Below are 16,978 nucleotides of genomic sequence, written 5' to 3' on the forward strand. Positions count from 1 at the left end.
ATATATTGTGTGTAGATAACGAAGGTAATTAGTAAGAGTTAGTGAGTATAATTGCTTAATTAGTGAAAAAAATGAATGCAATCATAACAGTTTCTAGAAACATTATAGATAAAAAAATAAACTTAAATGGTAATATGAGAAAAAATTAGACATTTATACTATAATACAATCAAATTATCAACATCGCATTGTCTCATAATATTGGTATTTGCTTTTATATTATATAAATATAAGATGCAAAACACATTATTTTTCATAAAATTTGAGCTGATTATTATTAATTTATTATACAATGCTCTACCCGTTTTCCCCCAAAAGGAAAGCTAACAACAAACTAAATTCAAGCTCGAAATTATCACTCAATTACTATTCTTTCGTTAGTATAATAACTATTACGTTTTCATTTTATGCATGTTCTGCCATATTTAATATTTACATTAAATTATATCATATTCAAATTTCTTGTTAACGATAATATAACTTTCACAACATTAGAAAAAGGGTTTAGTTAAAAAAACCACTCCTGTACAAACAAAAGTCATAAACCTTTTTCCTTTTTTTCCCACGATATTAAGGGTTAATTCGTGACAAATCTAAACTTTATTTAAGGTTTTATTATTGGTCAATAAATTGTTGCATGCATGAAATAATATTCGAACTCCTAACACTTATTTAAAGAGACTATTAAACTAAGTACTAAACTATTTAAAGTTAGTTAAATTCATAAACCTTTTAAAAATATTAAAAGGTTGTCAAATTTCATTCGAAAGTAGCACGAACACATTTCACCGCCAAAATGGCCCTCGTTTTGAGACTTTGATGATTGCTTTTCTTAATATTGCGCGACTATAGCATTTCACTATAATTCACCATGACACCATTTCACTATGCTCATCCCATCATCATTTTCAAACAGAATAAAAACTAAATTTTTATTATCCAACGCTTGTTGTAAAGGAGCCCAATCATGCTAAGCCGATCCCAGCCTCGGCTCCTCCCAACAGCAGCTGGCTAAGGGCAAAGTTTACAGCATAGGACAGCACCGAAATGTTGTCTCTCCTTTGGTGGATGAAGTTCACCATGCTTTGCAGACTAATAATCCTATCTACAAAATTTTCCTTTTAATCTCATCTTTCCATATATTTTATCATAAATCTCCGTGTTTAGAAAATGAAACACCAACATTCCATTCAAGTACACTAGAACATTTTAACACCTTCCAAAAACATACATCATTATGTATATCTTTTAGAGACATAAGAGTGATAGACATTAATCAAGCATTAACCAATTAATCAAACTGACAAAGCATTGAAAAAAGGTCATAGCGTATACAAATTAAAATATAAAGTTAAAAGAATTTAAACCTGGATAAAAGATTACAATAATCCACATTTACAAATGGGTAGCTCACAATAATGGCATAGAACTTCATCAGGCTCCAGCTTGTATTTTTAATTTTTATAATACAGCAACGAGAAAAAACATATGCCAACAAAGACTTAACTGTTTCTAGACTCTCAATTTTCCTGCTCAAGCTCATAAATTCGAATTTTGAATACTCCGATTCATACATTGATAGGATTCATTTTGAGAACTGTGGAACTGTCAACTAGGATCTGCATGATGGTAGAGTGATGCCTCCACAACAAGCAGCGATAATAAGGTAAAGTAAGAGAACAATCAAGCAAGTCAATAGCGCCCTGTTGAAGACCAAAGACACATACAATCAAGACAAGAATCCCAGCAAAAGGAAAAGGTGCCCTCTACCTTAAGATTTACTGATTTTGGAATCCATATACTTTATAAATTACTATAATAGGAAGCATATGAAAGAAATTAAACTCACAGGAGTTTGAAATTTTTCATCCAAAGAGCTCTTCGAAGGCGCTTTGATTGTTTCCTAAAGTGAAATGCACTGTCTTGCATTGTCGCGGTCTTATCAACAAGAAGCTCAATTCGATCGCCTCTCTCCAATATTTTCTCAATATTGTCCACCATGATAGTGCGTATCTATACCACAGATTGATAAGTTTAACGTCACCAACTAAATGAACAGACTCAAAAACATAGATGCATGATAATCAAATATCAATGAAGTGAACCATATTACAGCATCTATACAACTCAGAAACAAAACCCAACGTGCAACACAGAAGCATGTTGGTATAGTGATTTTCAGTAAAAACCATATATAACTTGGCTAGTAATCTAGTATAGCCTCTTGGTCATCCTCCTAAAAGCACGTGAAGATTCCAAGGGGTATCTGCTTCTGTTTAGCATAACAACTTTCTATAAAAGAAAATACTAATAACTGATATCTCTGCCATCGTTCTCCACGTCAAAATACAAATTACTAAGTGAAAATAACCTACTTTGGTACCTAAAATTCAGAACAATGAGGAGGAAGGGAAACTTAACGATGAAACATAGGGTTACAAATTACATAAACCACAGCACAACTTCACTTAGCATATCAAAACTTTATTAGCTTGTATAGTCTTCCATTCTCATATTATACTAGATAAATAAAATGGTAAGGATAAAGACAAAACGGGGAGGGACAGAGTTTTCTTTAAAGTGCACTTGCCTCACCAACTTCACCCCTGACACGATTGAGGGTATCAGCACTAGGATTGCTAGAAAAGAATTCCATTTGCTGGTGAAGAACTCTTGAAAACTCATCATTCATAGCATAGGCTGGTGCAAATTGGGCCACTCTACCGTAGTTCTTCATAAACCTCATTTGGATATCTTCTAAGTATGAAAAAGGGATTCTCCCTGCACAAAGAGAAAATGGAACATAGTTAGTATTATAGTAAGCTGATTAAAACATAGCATAATTGCTCGGACTATGGTTTTATATATAACTTCTACTTGTTATTTATTGTGATGCACAGACAAATATGCTAATCTTTACCAACAGATTTTAGAATTCAAAGGTTTCGACAAAGAAAGTTGGAAAACAGCACAGCAGGTAGCACTATAAAAGATTAAACTGAGGGTCCTGCGTATCAAATGATTATTGGAAAACCACTAGTCTACGCCACACTTTCTTTTAATGGTGCAAGTAGTTTTTGTCTCTAACAAGTTATAAAGAGCAAAGCATTCTATATTATCTCAAAGATATTTAAACGAGTAAACTACCATTTCTACCTACAAATGATCAAAATGCTGATAAATCTATCCACGAAAAAATGAAACTAACATTGTATCCATGAAAGATGGGTTTCGTGTATAATAATACCTAAATACTAAGAAACTGGCCAAAATTCTCAAACTACCCGTCCTAGCCCAACCTAACTTCAAATTTCCAATCACAACTCTAACCCACCCTAGCCCTGATCCCCAACCCTTCACCCCCACTCAGGGATCTCATTCAGGATGAATTGTCCAACCATCGATCTGGTTGCCAAGGCTTGCCTCTTCATTTCCAGAGTTTCCATTTCTTACTCTTTTCTATGCTTCCGCGGCCTCCCTCTAGATCTAGCAACAGGTGGGACCACCACTTTTTCAAACGAAAACTAAAATTTTAGAAAAATCGAAACCCTAACCCTTTTATTTCCTTCAGAAACTTCTAATTCTCATCCACCGTAGCTCTTAAAGGTACGATTTATTCGGATCCAAAAGCAATGTGTGCAAACCGAAGGAGGAACTTGAAAATATTTCGAAGAGTCGATGGAAAATTTGAAAATGGAAGGGAGGGGGGGGGATGGTTAGAAAAGAAAAAGTGTGTGTGTGCACGAGCGCGCGCGCGCGTGTGTGTGTGTGTGTGAGAGAGAGAGAGAGAGAGAGAGAGAGAGAGAGAGAGAGAGAGAGAGAGAGAGAGAGAGAGAGAGAGAGAGAGGTGAGTTTGAAGACAAACAGTTTTTGTTTGAAAAAGAGTGAGTGATTTTTTTGGTGAGACTGAGTAGTATTGTCCACCGAAACCTATCTTTCATGGGTACAATATTTCTTTAGATTTATTAGTGTTCTGAACAAAAGGTAATTTACTCTATCTAAAGCCTCACAAAGTTAAAAGGTCTCTCAAATATGGACATGTATCTTTCATCAATATGGTTTGTCAGCCTCACTACTTGCTAATACAATTTTTGCTTTCCCAATACATACTTGTTAATACATTAAAACAGGCTGCTGATTACATAGTTGGAAAATATCTGGCCCCATTGAATGCAAACAGAATTACAGAACTGAATAGGTTCTACAGCAGAGTCAATAAAGTTTAAGAAACACAATCTTGAAAACCTCAGTTGGAATGGTGGATCAGATGGGAATAACTTAGAGGCTAGGGATAGAGGGAGACCTAAAATACCCTGGATGAGCTGATCAAAAGAGATTTAAGTAACGGACTTAATTTAAACATGATTTACAACAAGGTATAATAACATTTGTCCATGCAGCTGATTCCACTTAGGTTTGGTTTGGAAAAGTTTTTGAAGAGGTAAACCAAAAGCACAATCACCTCGTTTTATATTTGGTAAATCAAAAGAATCATGTACTTGTGTTTTCAGCTTTTAGAAGTTAGCGGTGTTTTGAAAGAGCATCTAAAGAGGAACTTTTCAAAGTTGACTTGTGCTTATCAAAATTAAAAAAGTCTAATATAATATCATACATTAAGAAATATTCAAATTTACTCTTATGTCAATTATGGTCTTTAAAAATTTTTAAAACTATTTTACCAAACACAATTTTTGTTGCTTGGGCTTATTGAAAGACATTTTTAGCTTGATTTACCAAACATAGTTTCTATAACTTTTAGAAAGCCAAAAGATAGCTTTGATAAGCTACTTTTGAAAAATAAAAACTTTACCAAACCAAACTAGGATTTTGTTGTTGCTTTTTATGTAAACTATATAGGACTACAATAGGTAATGAAAGACTACAAAGTTTATCAGGTGGCAGTTATAAAACAAGCAAAGCATGTTGAGGTTCACGCAAAGGATATCCTTTTGTGCTTCAACACCACATACAACTTTTCAAGGAAAACTTGACATATTACAAGACTCGTATGTGGGAGATGGCACTAGGCCTCTGGCTGACTCTGGAAGCCTTGTAAGAAATTGTGTGTGTTTGGCTATCTGGCTAGAGAACATCCTCTAATTTAAGAATCAGAAGTCAGCAGACACATACTATGAGGAGCTGTGTGGTCTAGCGATTCTAGTAAAAAAATTCTGGACAGTCTAACAGTTTAAAGCAAGACTAGGTTTGGTAGAATCATGCATCATGGCATTTTTTCTCGTCAAGTGTGGTATTTTAGTCCGTATTCGCAACCTACTACAACATAGTGTTTAGAGCATATTCTAAAACTTCACACATCCCCTAAAGCTACAGACTTCACTCCTGAGTCCACACAGTTCCCTGATGGAAAAAGCCTTTCAAAAAGCAGTTAGTTTAAGATATCATGCCAGTGCACACCACATTCGACCAATTTGAGCACAGTGGGAGATAATGATAAAATCAATCAAGCACAGCAACCATGAACAATTGATAAACTCATACTGGCTATCAAAGAACATAGTAAAATATCTCGAGAATATCTCTCTCGATAACGATGAACAGATACAGAACAACATTTCAGAACTTGATTGACAGCCTTTACACAAATTTCAAGCCTCTCAGATAGATCCTAAGCTTATGCAGGAGAAGCAACACCATTAATCTCCCAAAACGAGTTCAAACTAGCGTAAATACTAGTGAATTGGATAACACAACAAGAAGTATAAGAAGAAAAGAAAGAGTTCAGGGCTCACTTCCGAAGGTGTCGTTGGCCATACAGAGGTATGAGAGGCCATCGGAACGGAGTATGTGGAAGATGTATCGGTCCTGAGAAAAGCAGAGCCTGGACTCGGCCTCCGCCGGGAGCTTCTCCAGGATGCGGCGTGCCACAGCGCCAGTATTCCCGGTGACAGCGCTGAACTCCGCCAGCACCACTGTGCCCCTGGCCACCAAGGCATAGAGGATCGCCATCGCGCAAAACCGCCGGCTGTAGAACTTTGTAGAAGGTTCTTGGGTCCCTCTGCTATTCCTTCTTCTTCCTCTGATTCCCCTTTCTAGCTAGATCTTCGAGTTCTAGGTCCCAATCCCATGGATAGAACCACCACGGTGCTATCAAAAAGAAAACGTTGAAATCGCTCCTACTATTTCCTGTTTTCCTCTTGTTTTGTTTTGCTTTTTTATTTTGGAGAAAAGGAAAGGGGGGGTGGGGGTGGGGGTGGGGGTTTGGTTAATTTTTTATTTTCTACCGGGGTTGTGATAACTAGGGCCTAAACCACCACGGGTGATTCCAGGGTGGGGAAAGATTAAGATACAGATTACAGAGACAGCGAAGCCACCCAAGTGACGCGTTGTTGGCTCCGGCTCATTGGTCGATCATCACTGTTTTGACTTTTGATTGAAAAATTGTTGAGGTAATCTAATTTGTTTTAATGAAAAGTTTATTTAGTTTTACTGTTACATATTTGGTGAGTAGATTTTGGAGTAAATGGTTAATTTTTTGGTGTTTAAATATTAAAAAAAAATAAAGTAAAACATTTATCTAAAATCATATATAATAATTTGTTGGAAAGTTTCGTAAGATTAAGATCAAATAACATGATTGAGATTATTTCTAACTTCATATCTAGGGATGGCAACGAGACAGCACGGAAGTAGACAACACCTTTTCGCTCTTCAGTCCTGCTCATAGATTTGTTCTTTGTTCTCGCCCTAATTTCTATCATGGGGGACTATTACTCTCCATTCCTATTTTTCGTGTATCTCTATTTCCTGTGGACATTATTCTCTATCTTTCTATATTGATCATTTATATAAAAGTTCTAATGAAAAATTTAAAATAATAAATTAAAAAAATCAGAAAATATTACTACAATATACAAGGACACAATCATGCAGCGGTGAAAAGGAGAAAGGACACCGCAATCAGAGACAATGAGGCGGCGAGGGGGTGACGACATGATGAGCACTGAGCAGGAGTGGCTAGGGATATGGTTGTGACGCTATGGGAGATTGGGATTTGTCATCCCTATTCATATCTAGTCATCCAATCCGTAGTTTTATTTGCTTCCCTACATATCTAATCAAATTGTTCGTACTAGGGTCTTGATAACAGTTACTGAATTTTGTTAACTAAATCAACAACTTCAAATTTACACCCACCAAAAGAGTCATACAAAAGATGAAGAATGTCCAGACAATCTGTTTTACACACTATGTCTCTCAATCCGCAATCCCAAGCTAAAACAAGGCCCCTCCAAACTGCAAAAAGCTCACATCAGATGATATATCAGGGAGGAAAGCTACCAGAACAACTCGCAATTCAACCCCATTTGAATTTTTAATAAGACAACCAAATCCAACCAAGCTCAAATCAGTAAACAAATTAGCATCACAATTAACTTTAAAACTATTACCTACAGGAGGTTTCCAGGACAAACGGTTCCTGAAGGTATTAAAAGAAGTATACTTATTCATATATAACCTTAGATCCATTACCGTGCTTATGATAAGAGCAACCACCTTGTGATATGTCAAATGATTTTTAACATTGAAAATGTCATTGCACCTATGCCTCTACAACCACCACACTCCGGTTCCTAAAAGAGCATCCTTATCAGACATGACCTTCCGAAACCAGGCTTCCACAGAGAAGCCTTCAACCGAATCAATAATCCGAGAATCTAGCATCTGCCAAATAACTCTGAAATATACACAATCTCTAAGGCAATGTTCTACTGTTTTCGAAGCCGCATTGCATCTCTGGCACATAACTGAACTAGCTAGATGCCACCTGAAATGAAAGACCTCCGTTGGGAGAGCATTATAAACCCCAAACCACATAGTCAAATTGATCTTTTCCGGAAGATTCAAGTGTCAAAGCCAGTTCCAGTTGCTATTTTTATTCCAATTCAATTTATTCTTTAACAACCAACGATAATCCTCTCTTGCACTATACCATTTTGTCCCTGCAGGTCACCGACTCCACTCCGGTTCCATGTCAGCCAAAGTCAGATAATGCAGACAATGAATGAAATGCTTGACCTAAAGAGGAATTGTCAATGCAAGTCTCTCTACCTCCCAAGATCCATCATGCCACAAATCCACCACTACAAAATCATATTCAGATATGTGAACATAGGGAACAAGATCACAAAGTCTTCCAAAAGGAATCCACTCATCATACCACCTAGATTGCTGCACATCCCCAACATTCCATTTGAACCCATCCTTGAGAGTATCAGATGCTTTGAGAATGTTCTTCCAAATGGCTGAAGAATTCTGATTGTTGTTGTTGTCAAGAAAAGTTTAATTCCAAAAATATTTATGCATTATAACCTGAACCCACAACTTGTCTCTATTATTGAAGCAATTCCAAACCAATTTGTCAATAAGTGCCACGTTAGCTTAGTAGGTATCCCTAACACCCAAACCACCCATCCTTTTATGAGTTATAGCAATATCCCACTTAACCAACAACAACCGTCTCCCATTAGTTTGGCCTTTTCATAAAAATTGTCTTATCAAAGAATCTATCTTTTCATAAGCTTACTTCGAAAGAAGAGCAAGCTGCATGTTGTAAACCGGAATAAAAGTCATTACCGATTTAACCAAACAAAGTCTTCCTATCTTATTCAGCAAACACGCACCCTTTTTAACTAGCAAGCTTCTTCTGAATCTTTTCAATAACATCTTGAGTCGTCCTCCTGAAAGACCTTTCATGCCTAATATTCACCCCTAGATATCTTTCCAAGTCTTGACAAAAGCAAATAGTAAATACTCTCGAGAGCACCTTTTTCCTTCTCTCAGAAATATCATTTGAGAAATGAACCTTAGATTTACTAAGATTCACATTCAATCCTAATGCTTTGGAAAATAACTCCATAGTCTGCATAACCTCCCCTACCTGAGCTTTCGTAGCTTTACAGAAAAATAGGAGATCGTCAGCAAACACCAAAAGGGAGATTTTAGGGCCATATCTGGAGACCGACACAGGTATCCACAACCCTTGAGAAACCCAATGAGTAATAAAATAAGCAAGAGCCTCCATACAAAGCACCAAAAGATATGGTAACATGAGATTAATAGCAGCTATAGGGAAACCAAACCTGACCAACGAAGCTTCAAAGAATCTCCAATCCACTCTATCATAAGCTTTCTCTAAATCAATCTTGAAAGTCATAGTCCCCTTTCTAGACTTAGTGTCCCTCGTGAAATGCATAATTTCCTGTGCAACAATGATGTTCTTCAGAGTTCCCCTTCCCGGGATAAAATCACCCTGGAACGGGCCGATGATCTCCGAAAAAAATAATCTGACCCTGTTCACCATCACTTTTGTAATAATTTTGTAAAGAACATTACATAAACTAATGGGACAAAAATCTCTTAACGAAGAAGGAGCTTTCACTTTAGAAATTAGAACAATTAAGGTCTCAAAAATAGCGGGATTTAAAATTTTGCCCTTAAAGACTCTCTTGACTAACCCCAACACATCGTAACTAAGAGAGTTCCAAAATTCTTTATAAAATAGAGCTTGAAAACCATCCAGCTCCGGAGCTTTGAAAGAATTTATAGTCATTATAGCTCTTTTCACCTCTTCTAATGTCACCGGTTTAACAAATCTTTGATAGGCCTCATTGCTAAGAGATGGGCAGAGAAAACCTCCCATAGCATTAAGGTCAATATTCTCCCTCGTAGAAAATAGTTTTTGAAAGAGAATTCATTTCTTGCTCAATCACCTGCGTCTCAGTGGCCCAGGTTCCATCATCTAACAATAACCCATGGATCTTATTCCTCTTTTGCCTAATAACCATCTGCAGGTGAAAAAATTTAGTATTTCTGTCACCACATCGAACCCACTGCTCTCTAGATTTTTGCTTTTTGGTACCACAAAATCTTTTCCTGAAGAAGGATAGAATTTAGCTCCTCCTGAATATATTGCTCTTTCACCCTCAACTTTGGATCTTTTCCACTCTCGAGAGAAATCTGAACATCATTCCACTACCTCTCCAACTCCTTCTTTTTAACAAAAACATTTTCAAAAGTTTCTTTATTAAAAGCAAGCGCATCCCTCTGATCCTCTAGCAAACTCCTGACAACATTGAGGGATCCTTTATTCCAAGCTGTATGAACAACATGTCAAAAAAGCGGATGAGTCATCCAGGCAGCTTGAAATCTAAAGAGACGGGGACCCTTCTTAGTTATCCTAGCTTTTGTACATCTGATGAGTAAGGGACAGTTATCAGAGTGAAGACATGCCAAAACTTCATTATAAGCCTCAGGAAACAGCAAACGCCACTCCTGATTAATGACAGCTCTATCCAATTTTTTTGCAACCTGTAACCCCCTCTGACTTTCCTATACCAAGTGAAACTCCTTCCAATAGCTCCCATATTAAATAGTCGATAGTTTGTCAAAGTATCTCCAAAAAGATCAGCTCTAACATTACTAAACGTTCCTCCTTTAACTTCATTCTGCAACAGAATCTCATTAAAATCCCTAACATAATCCACGGACCTTGTATTGTATTAGAGACCCTGATTAAATCATTCCACAGACCCATTCACCGATGGACATGAGGATTAGCATACACTGCACTACAAAAGTTAGAAACATTGCCCATAAAGATTTTAAAACTGATACATTGATCAGCCACATCAACCATTCTCACAGTCATCATAGAATTAGAACAAAGAACCTAAATACCCCTACTATGACCTCTAGCCTCAACAATTCCAATATCCTGATAACCAACCTTACTCCAAAAGGATCTCATTGTCTCGAAAGGAACATGAGTTTCAATAAGAATGAAAATTATTGGATGAAATTTACTAACTAATTCTTTATCATGCACTCGGACTATTTTGTTAGAAGCCCCTCTAATATTCCAAGATAAAAAACTTATATCTACACAATCCATAAAAATAAAATAGACATAAACAAAAACCAACCTCAGCAAAGGTCCATTGATGAAGCAACGATAGACCTCCAATATTCCCACTACTTCCTTGCCTCTCCCCAACTCATGGTTGCTCAGATACGCTCCCCATTGCAACAATAGCCACCACCGATGGGTTCTAGTTCTACTGGTTTGACGCACCATCATTGGCTTAGAATACTAGTGAGTTTTGCAACGAGGCAGGGTGCAACCTCTTGTGGCCATTTTAAGAGTAGGAGTAATCGATGGCACGACCATAGCTGCACCCTTGATCTTCACCCCATCCTTCATTGATGCTTGACGCGCTTGAGAGGAGTAAGACCCACTACCTGACTCATCTGCTGCCCAAAAATGAGAGGTTTATTACCTTTAGTAGCAGATTGGGCCTTCCTTGTTTGGCCCACTTTCCCTCTTCCCATGCCACAAACCTTAGTCTAGCCCTCTTCTTCTCCCAATGTAAGCATCCCTTCTTTCCTCCTATGCAGCGTGCTTGCCTTCATCTTCTCCGCAGAATCTGCAACTAGTGCAGAATGCGTATAGATCCAAATTCAAAAACTTGTTGAACCTTGTCTGATGAACATTTCTCATGATCCACCGCTGTGTGAACTTCCCCTACCTAGTCATCCACAGATGTCGAGGTAACCATGGTCACGCTACATTCACCTGCAACATGCCCAAAGCAATTACACCTCTCACATATCAATCGTAAACATTCCTATTTCATGTTATATTCATAGTCGTTCACAACCACTCTCCGAACAACCGGCAGTCCCAAATTCACTTGAACACAAGCTCGAGCAAATTTGCCTCTCTCCGCCGACTTGGTTGCAAGGTCTACCTTGATTGGTTTACCTACAGTGGAGGCAATATACATCGTGGCTTTCTCATGGTAATACCATATACTTAATCCCGCAATTCTTATCTAAACCATGGTGTCCCCAAAGGAGGCCTCACATGGTTTAAAATTCAGCGACCATGGCTTAACCGCGATGTAATGACCTAACATCATTTATGGACCCCCTAATAAAACCTTTTCCCTATCTTCCTTGAGATCACATTTGACAAGGAAGTAATCAAACGCAACATCCAAAATTCATATCCAATTTTTAGCCTCCATACCCCTTTCAGTTTATGCACCAAGGCCATATAGCTGAAGTGTTTCCTAAGAACCTTAATCACTATGGCCTCCGGCCTCCTTGTAAGGTTCTGATAGAGAGTTCCTAAATTCTTCAGTAAAGCTATTCTTCGGGGGTGTTGGATCACCTTGTTTTTCCATGACTACTGCCATCGTATCACCATCCAAGACATCAACACTGCCAAGCCCCAAGGTTTCAGAAGACCTTATCACCTTATCACAGAACGAAACCTTATGAGTCACCTAGCACTACCCTTACGTAAGCCCTCCTTGTCACCTGAAGTAATCCTCTCCGTACTCTCTCCCGTAATATCCTTGATTGGTAAAGTCTCACTGTGTTCTTCCTTCAGACACTCCACCCATCTCTCATCAGTCATTCCTCCATTGCCCATGTTGTGTAAATGGTTAATTTGGTCTTTGAAAGATGACGCGATTTCTATTTTGGTCTCTAAAAGATTTTTTTTAATCAAAATCATCCCTAAAATATTTTAAGTTAGTCACATTAGTCCTTCCGCCAATTCCATTGATAATGCCGTTAACAAAAACTGACATGGAACGATAAGGGTACACCTCAGCTTATTAAACAACACCATTTTAAGTCTTTGAGAGTTGAAATCGAAATGATGTCGTATTCCTAGCAACAAAGACAAAACACAAAACGTCAATCCCTCACTCTTCAACCACACTTCTCTTCACTCTTAGTAAAAAAAACTATTCTTTGTGGTTCTCTAAACCCAACAAAAACACTCCGTGGAAGACAATCGAGGTTCGAATTAGACGCATGATTATACGGTAGGTATCACGTGCTTCTTCTCCGGTGAGAGTCGGTTCACAGTTCGTAAAGAAAACAAGAAGAAAGGCAGCATTTTCGGCGCTAGTTGAAGGTAAAAAAATTATTTATTTTGTAACCTATATCCTATCTTTGATTGAAAAAGAGAGAATGAGATTTTGATTATTGTTTTAACTTAAATGGAATGTTATTCAATTTTTCTCTAATGTTATTTGTATTCTAATGATTCAGTTAGCAAAAGAGCATGTATTTCTGTTTTTTTTTATTTTGAGAGTAATGTATTTATTGTGGTGAATGAACTCTTTTAATGTGTTTAGGGTCGATTTTGTAGGTGGATTATGATGTAACTTGTTATTTTTGGAAATTGATTAGGATTTACATATTGTGATCGGTGAAGTTAAACATGTATTAGGCTTAGTTTTTAAAAACATAGTTGTTTGTTTTTGCATTCTTCTCAAAGAATTTTGATGAAAGGTATTGTTTCCAAGTATCTCTTCATCTAATGACCATTTTTTCCATTGTTCATATGCTTATTAGCTTTTCAAAATAGCATGATATGTTTCGGCTTGACCCCATATTATCTTTTATATGCATAATACTAGTTTACAATTTGATTTCTATAATCATTAATTGACATTTATTATTAATAACACATAAATAATAAACCAGTCTTATTGACTAGGTGGTTTACCTATTTCTTGGTTCTATTATATTAAACTAGCCCGGGACTAATTAGCGCTTACGAAATGTCTCAAGTAACACTCAAGTAAGGCATTCACTCTCTCAGTCTGCCCATCGTTTGAGGATGGAAGCTTGTTGAGAACTGAAGCTCTGACTCAAGGAGTTTGAATAGCTCTGTCTATAGTCGTCCTGTAAAGCGTGGATCTCAATCACTAATGATACTCTTAGGCAATTTCCAGTACTTCACCACATTCTTGAAGAATAGTCGTACTGCTTTCTCTGCAGTGCAGTCAATAGGGGCAGGTATAAAAGTAGCATACTTCGAAAATCGATCCACTACTACGAGAATAGATCCAAACCCCTCAGACTTTGATAAGGCGGAGATGAAATCTAGAGAGACACTTTCCCACGGTCGCTCTGATATAGGTAGAGGTTCCAACAACCTACTTGGTGTTTTATTTTCAATCTTATCTTATTGGCACACAAGACAAGTCTTCACATAGCTCTCCAATTCATCTCTCATTTGAGGCCAATAATAAGAAGATTCAATGAGTGCCAAGGTCCTTCGCTGACCTTGATGACCAGCCCACTTGGTGTCGTGGCATTTTCTCACTAATTTTCTTCTTAGATTTTCCCATTTAGGGATGTATAGTCTTCTCCCTTTAGTGTAGAGAATGTCGTTTTCTAGTCAAAATCTTTTGGTCTTACCTTCTCTAGCCAACTCCACCAACTTCTTGGCTAATGGATCGTGGTGGAACCCTTCCTTGATGGTATGCACAATATCTCCTTCAACCATAGAAATAGCCGCCAACCCAGCCTTGTGACTCAGCGTATCTGCTACCACATTAGTCTTGTCTGACTTGTATTCAAATTCGAAATCAAACTCAGCTAAGAAATCTTACCACGTAGCTTGTTTGGGGCTTAACTTCTTCTGAGTTTGTAAGTAGCTTGTAGCCACATTGTCTGTCTTGACGATGAAGTGTGAACCAAGCAAGTAGTGACGCCAAGTTCTCAGACAATGCACCATTGCGGTCATGTCCTTCTCTTGGACAGTATATCGCCTCTCTGTATCATTCAACTTGCGGCTCTCAAAGGCAATATGATGTCCTTCTTGCATCAGAACCCCTCCAATAGCGTAGTCAAAAGCATCAGTGTGGACTTCAAATACCTTTGAGTAGTCGGGTAGTGCTAGTATTGGTCCTTCCATGATAGCAGCCTCCAACTCATCAAAAGCCTTTTGACACTCCTTTGACCATTCCCAAGAGTGATTTTTCTTGAGAAGACCAGTTAATGGTGCAGCCTTGGTGGAGTATCCCTTAATAAATCTCCGATAGTAATTAGCTAACCTAAGGAATGACCTCAATTTAGATACCTTGTTTAGAGGCTCCCATTCTTTGATAGCCTTCACCTTTTATTGATCCATGCAGAAAGTTCCATTTTTAATGATGTGTCCTAAGAAGTGGATTTTGTCCCTTGCAAAGGAACACTTTTCCTTCTTCACATATAGGTTATTCTCTCGCAAGATCTTAAACATGGTTTGTAAGTGTTCTACATGTTCTTTCAAGGTATTGCTATAGACAACAATGTCATCTAAGTAGACCACTACAAACCGATCAAGGTAAGGTCGAAAGATCTCGTTCATCAAGGTACAGAAGGTCGCAGGAGCATTGGTCAAGCCAAAAGGCATCACCAACCACTCATACGATCCATATCTCATGACACACGTGGTCTTAGGCTCATCACCATCAGCAATTCTCACTTGGTGATATTCTGACCTCAAATCCAGTTTTGAGAACCACTTGGCTCTACCAAGTTGATCAAACAAATCGGCTATCAAAGGAATAGGGTATTTGTTCTTGATGGCTACCTTGTTAAGTGCTCGATAGTCGATGCATAGTCTCAACGAACCATCATGCTTCTTTTGGAACAAGACTGGTGCGCCATAAGGTTCCTTCGATGGACGGATGAACGCAGCATCTAGCAAATCCTTGAATTGCTTCTTCAACTCCTCAAGTTCTGGCGGTGCCATCCTATAAGGTGCTGAGGCAGGCGGCTTTGTTCCTGACTCCAATTCAATCTAGTGGTCCACCTTCCTCCTAGGTGGTAGTTGTTTTGGCAACTCGGGAGGCATCACATCCTTATTTTCTTCAAGGACTTCCTTGATTTCGGAGGAATGTATTCTCTTTCCCATGTTGACTCCTCTTGTAATAGAGCCAAATATATAATCTCTCCCTTCTTGAACCCTTTCTTGAGTTGCATAGCAGAGAGCATCGATGGTCCTCCAGCTTTAGAGACTGTAGGGATCATGCATGGAGACCCTTTCTCCATGACGCATACTATATCGTAGTATGGCATAGGTATTATATTTGTCTTCCTTTGCAAATTGATCCCGATGACTATTTTAAAATCGTCTATGGGTGCTACTGAGAAATCCATAAGGCCCTTCAAAGAACCAAGAGTCATCTCAACCCCCTTTTGGTACTCCCTTAAGGATTTCACCTTTGGTATTCACGGGTTTGAACTAGCAATTCTTTTCGGTGATCTTCAACCCAAATCTCTTTGCTTCATCAGGCGTGATGAAGTTGTGTGTAGCACCAATGTCGATCATAGCCATGACGGGTTTTTCATTGATAAAGGCTTTGACATATATCAAGCCTTTCTTTTCTACGGTGCTTGCTTCTTTGCCCTTCATAGCATTCATGAGTTGGATAGATCCAACACACTCATTTACTTGAGTTTGGGCCTCTCGTTCCTTGGCGATAGATGTCAGAGTCCCTAGCTTGGGACATTCCTTCATTTGGTGTGGTCCATTGCACACGAAGCATTCTCCTTTGGGTACAAAAGTCTTCTTCTTTTCCTCGTACTCTTTCTTTGAAGAGTATTTTCCTTCCTTCTTGGTTGAGAAACTCTTCCCCTTTGTCTCCCCCACCTTTAGTAGAACTAGACTTGGAGGAAGACTTGGGTTTAGAGTCTCCCCTATGATATTCAGTGAGTGATTCGGCCACCACGATGGTCTCATCGACATCCTTAACATTCCTTCTTTGTAGTTCTTGATTTGCCCAAGGTTGGAGTCCATCAATGAAGAAGAACAATGCATCCTCTGATGCTAAATTGGGAATTCGAAGCGTGAGAGTAGTGAACTCCTTTACGTAGTCGCTAATTGTACTCTTGTGCTTCAACTCCCTCAACTTCTTCCTTGCTTCATAAACCACATTCTCAGGGAAGAATTGTCTTTTCAATTCCCTTTTGAAATCTTCCCATGTACCTATGTTGCAAGTATCCTTCTCCATATCTACGCATTTTCTTCTCCACCACAAAGTAGCATTATCAGAAAGGTAGAGAGCTGTAGTGCGTACCTTTATTGCTTCTTCGACCACTCCTTGGCCTTCGAAGTACCTCTCCATTTGCCATAGGAAGTTCTCCACCTCTCGAGCGTCCCTCA

The 16,978-nt window shown here is 38.3% G+C and overlaps 1 protein-coding gene across 1 annotated transcript; it reads right to left on the minus strand.

The window, feature by feature from the left end:
* Positions 1-1,311: 1,311 nt before the first annotated feature.
* Positions 1,312-6,446, minus strand: VAMP714 (vesicle-associated membrane protein 714). Its single transcript, XM_016332107.3, has 4 exons — positions 5,751-6,446; positions 2,591-2,781; positions 1,850-2,013; positions 1,312-1,703 (listed from the first exon to the last, which is right to left on the minus strand). The coding sequence occupies exons 1-4, from the start codon at positions 5,965-5,967 to the stop codon at positions 1,613-1,615; spliced, it is 663 nt and encodes a 220-aa protein (XP_016187593.1). The 5' UTR covers positions 5,968-6,446; the 3' UTR covers positions 1,312-1,612.
* Between the last annotated feature and the right edge of the window lie 10,532 nt (positions 6,447-16,978).

This window comes from Arachis ipaensis, chromosome B3, assembly GCF_059453495.1.
Source record: "Arachis ipaensis isolate K30076 ecotype BB chromosome B3, ASM5945349v1, whole genome shotgun sequence".
Classification (NCBI taxonomy): Eukaryota; Viridiplantae; Streptophyta; class Magnoliopsida; order Fabales; family Fabaceae; genus Arachis; species Arachis ipaensis.

What these genes read in the sequence shown, in the direction of transcription:
- VAMP714 (XM_016332107.3), bottom strand. Translation starts at nt 5,967, where the DNA reads ATGGCGATCCTCTATGCCTTGGTGGCCAGGGGCACAGTGGTGCTGGCG. An exon ending in GGCCAACGACACCTTCGGAA is followed by an intron (nt 2,782 to 5,750) that starts GTGAGCCCTGAA and finishes CTCTTTGTGCAG; the next exon opens with GGAGAATCCCTTTTTCATAC. An exon ending in TCAGGGGTGAAGTTGGTGAG is followed by an intron (nt 2,014 to 2,590) that starts GCAAGTGCACTT and finishes TCTGTGGTATAG; the next exon opens with ATACGCACTATCATGGTGGA.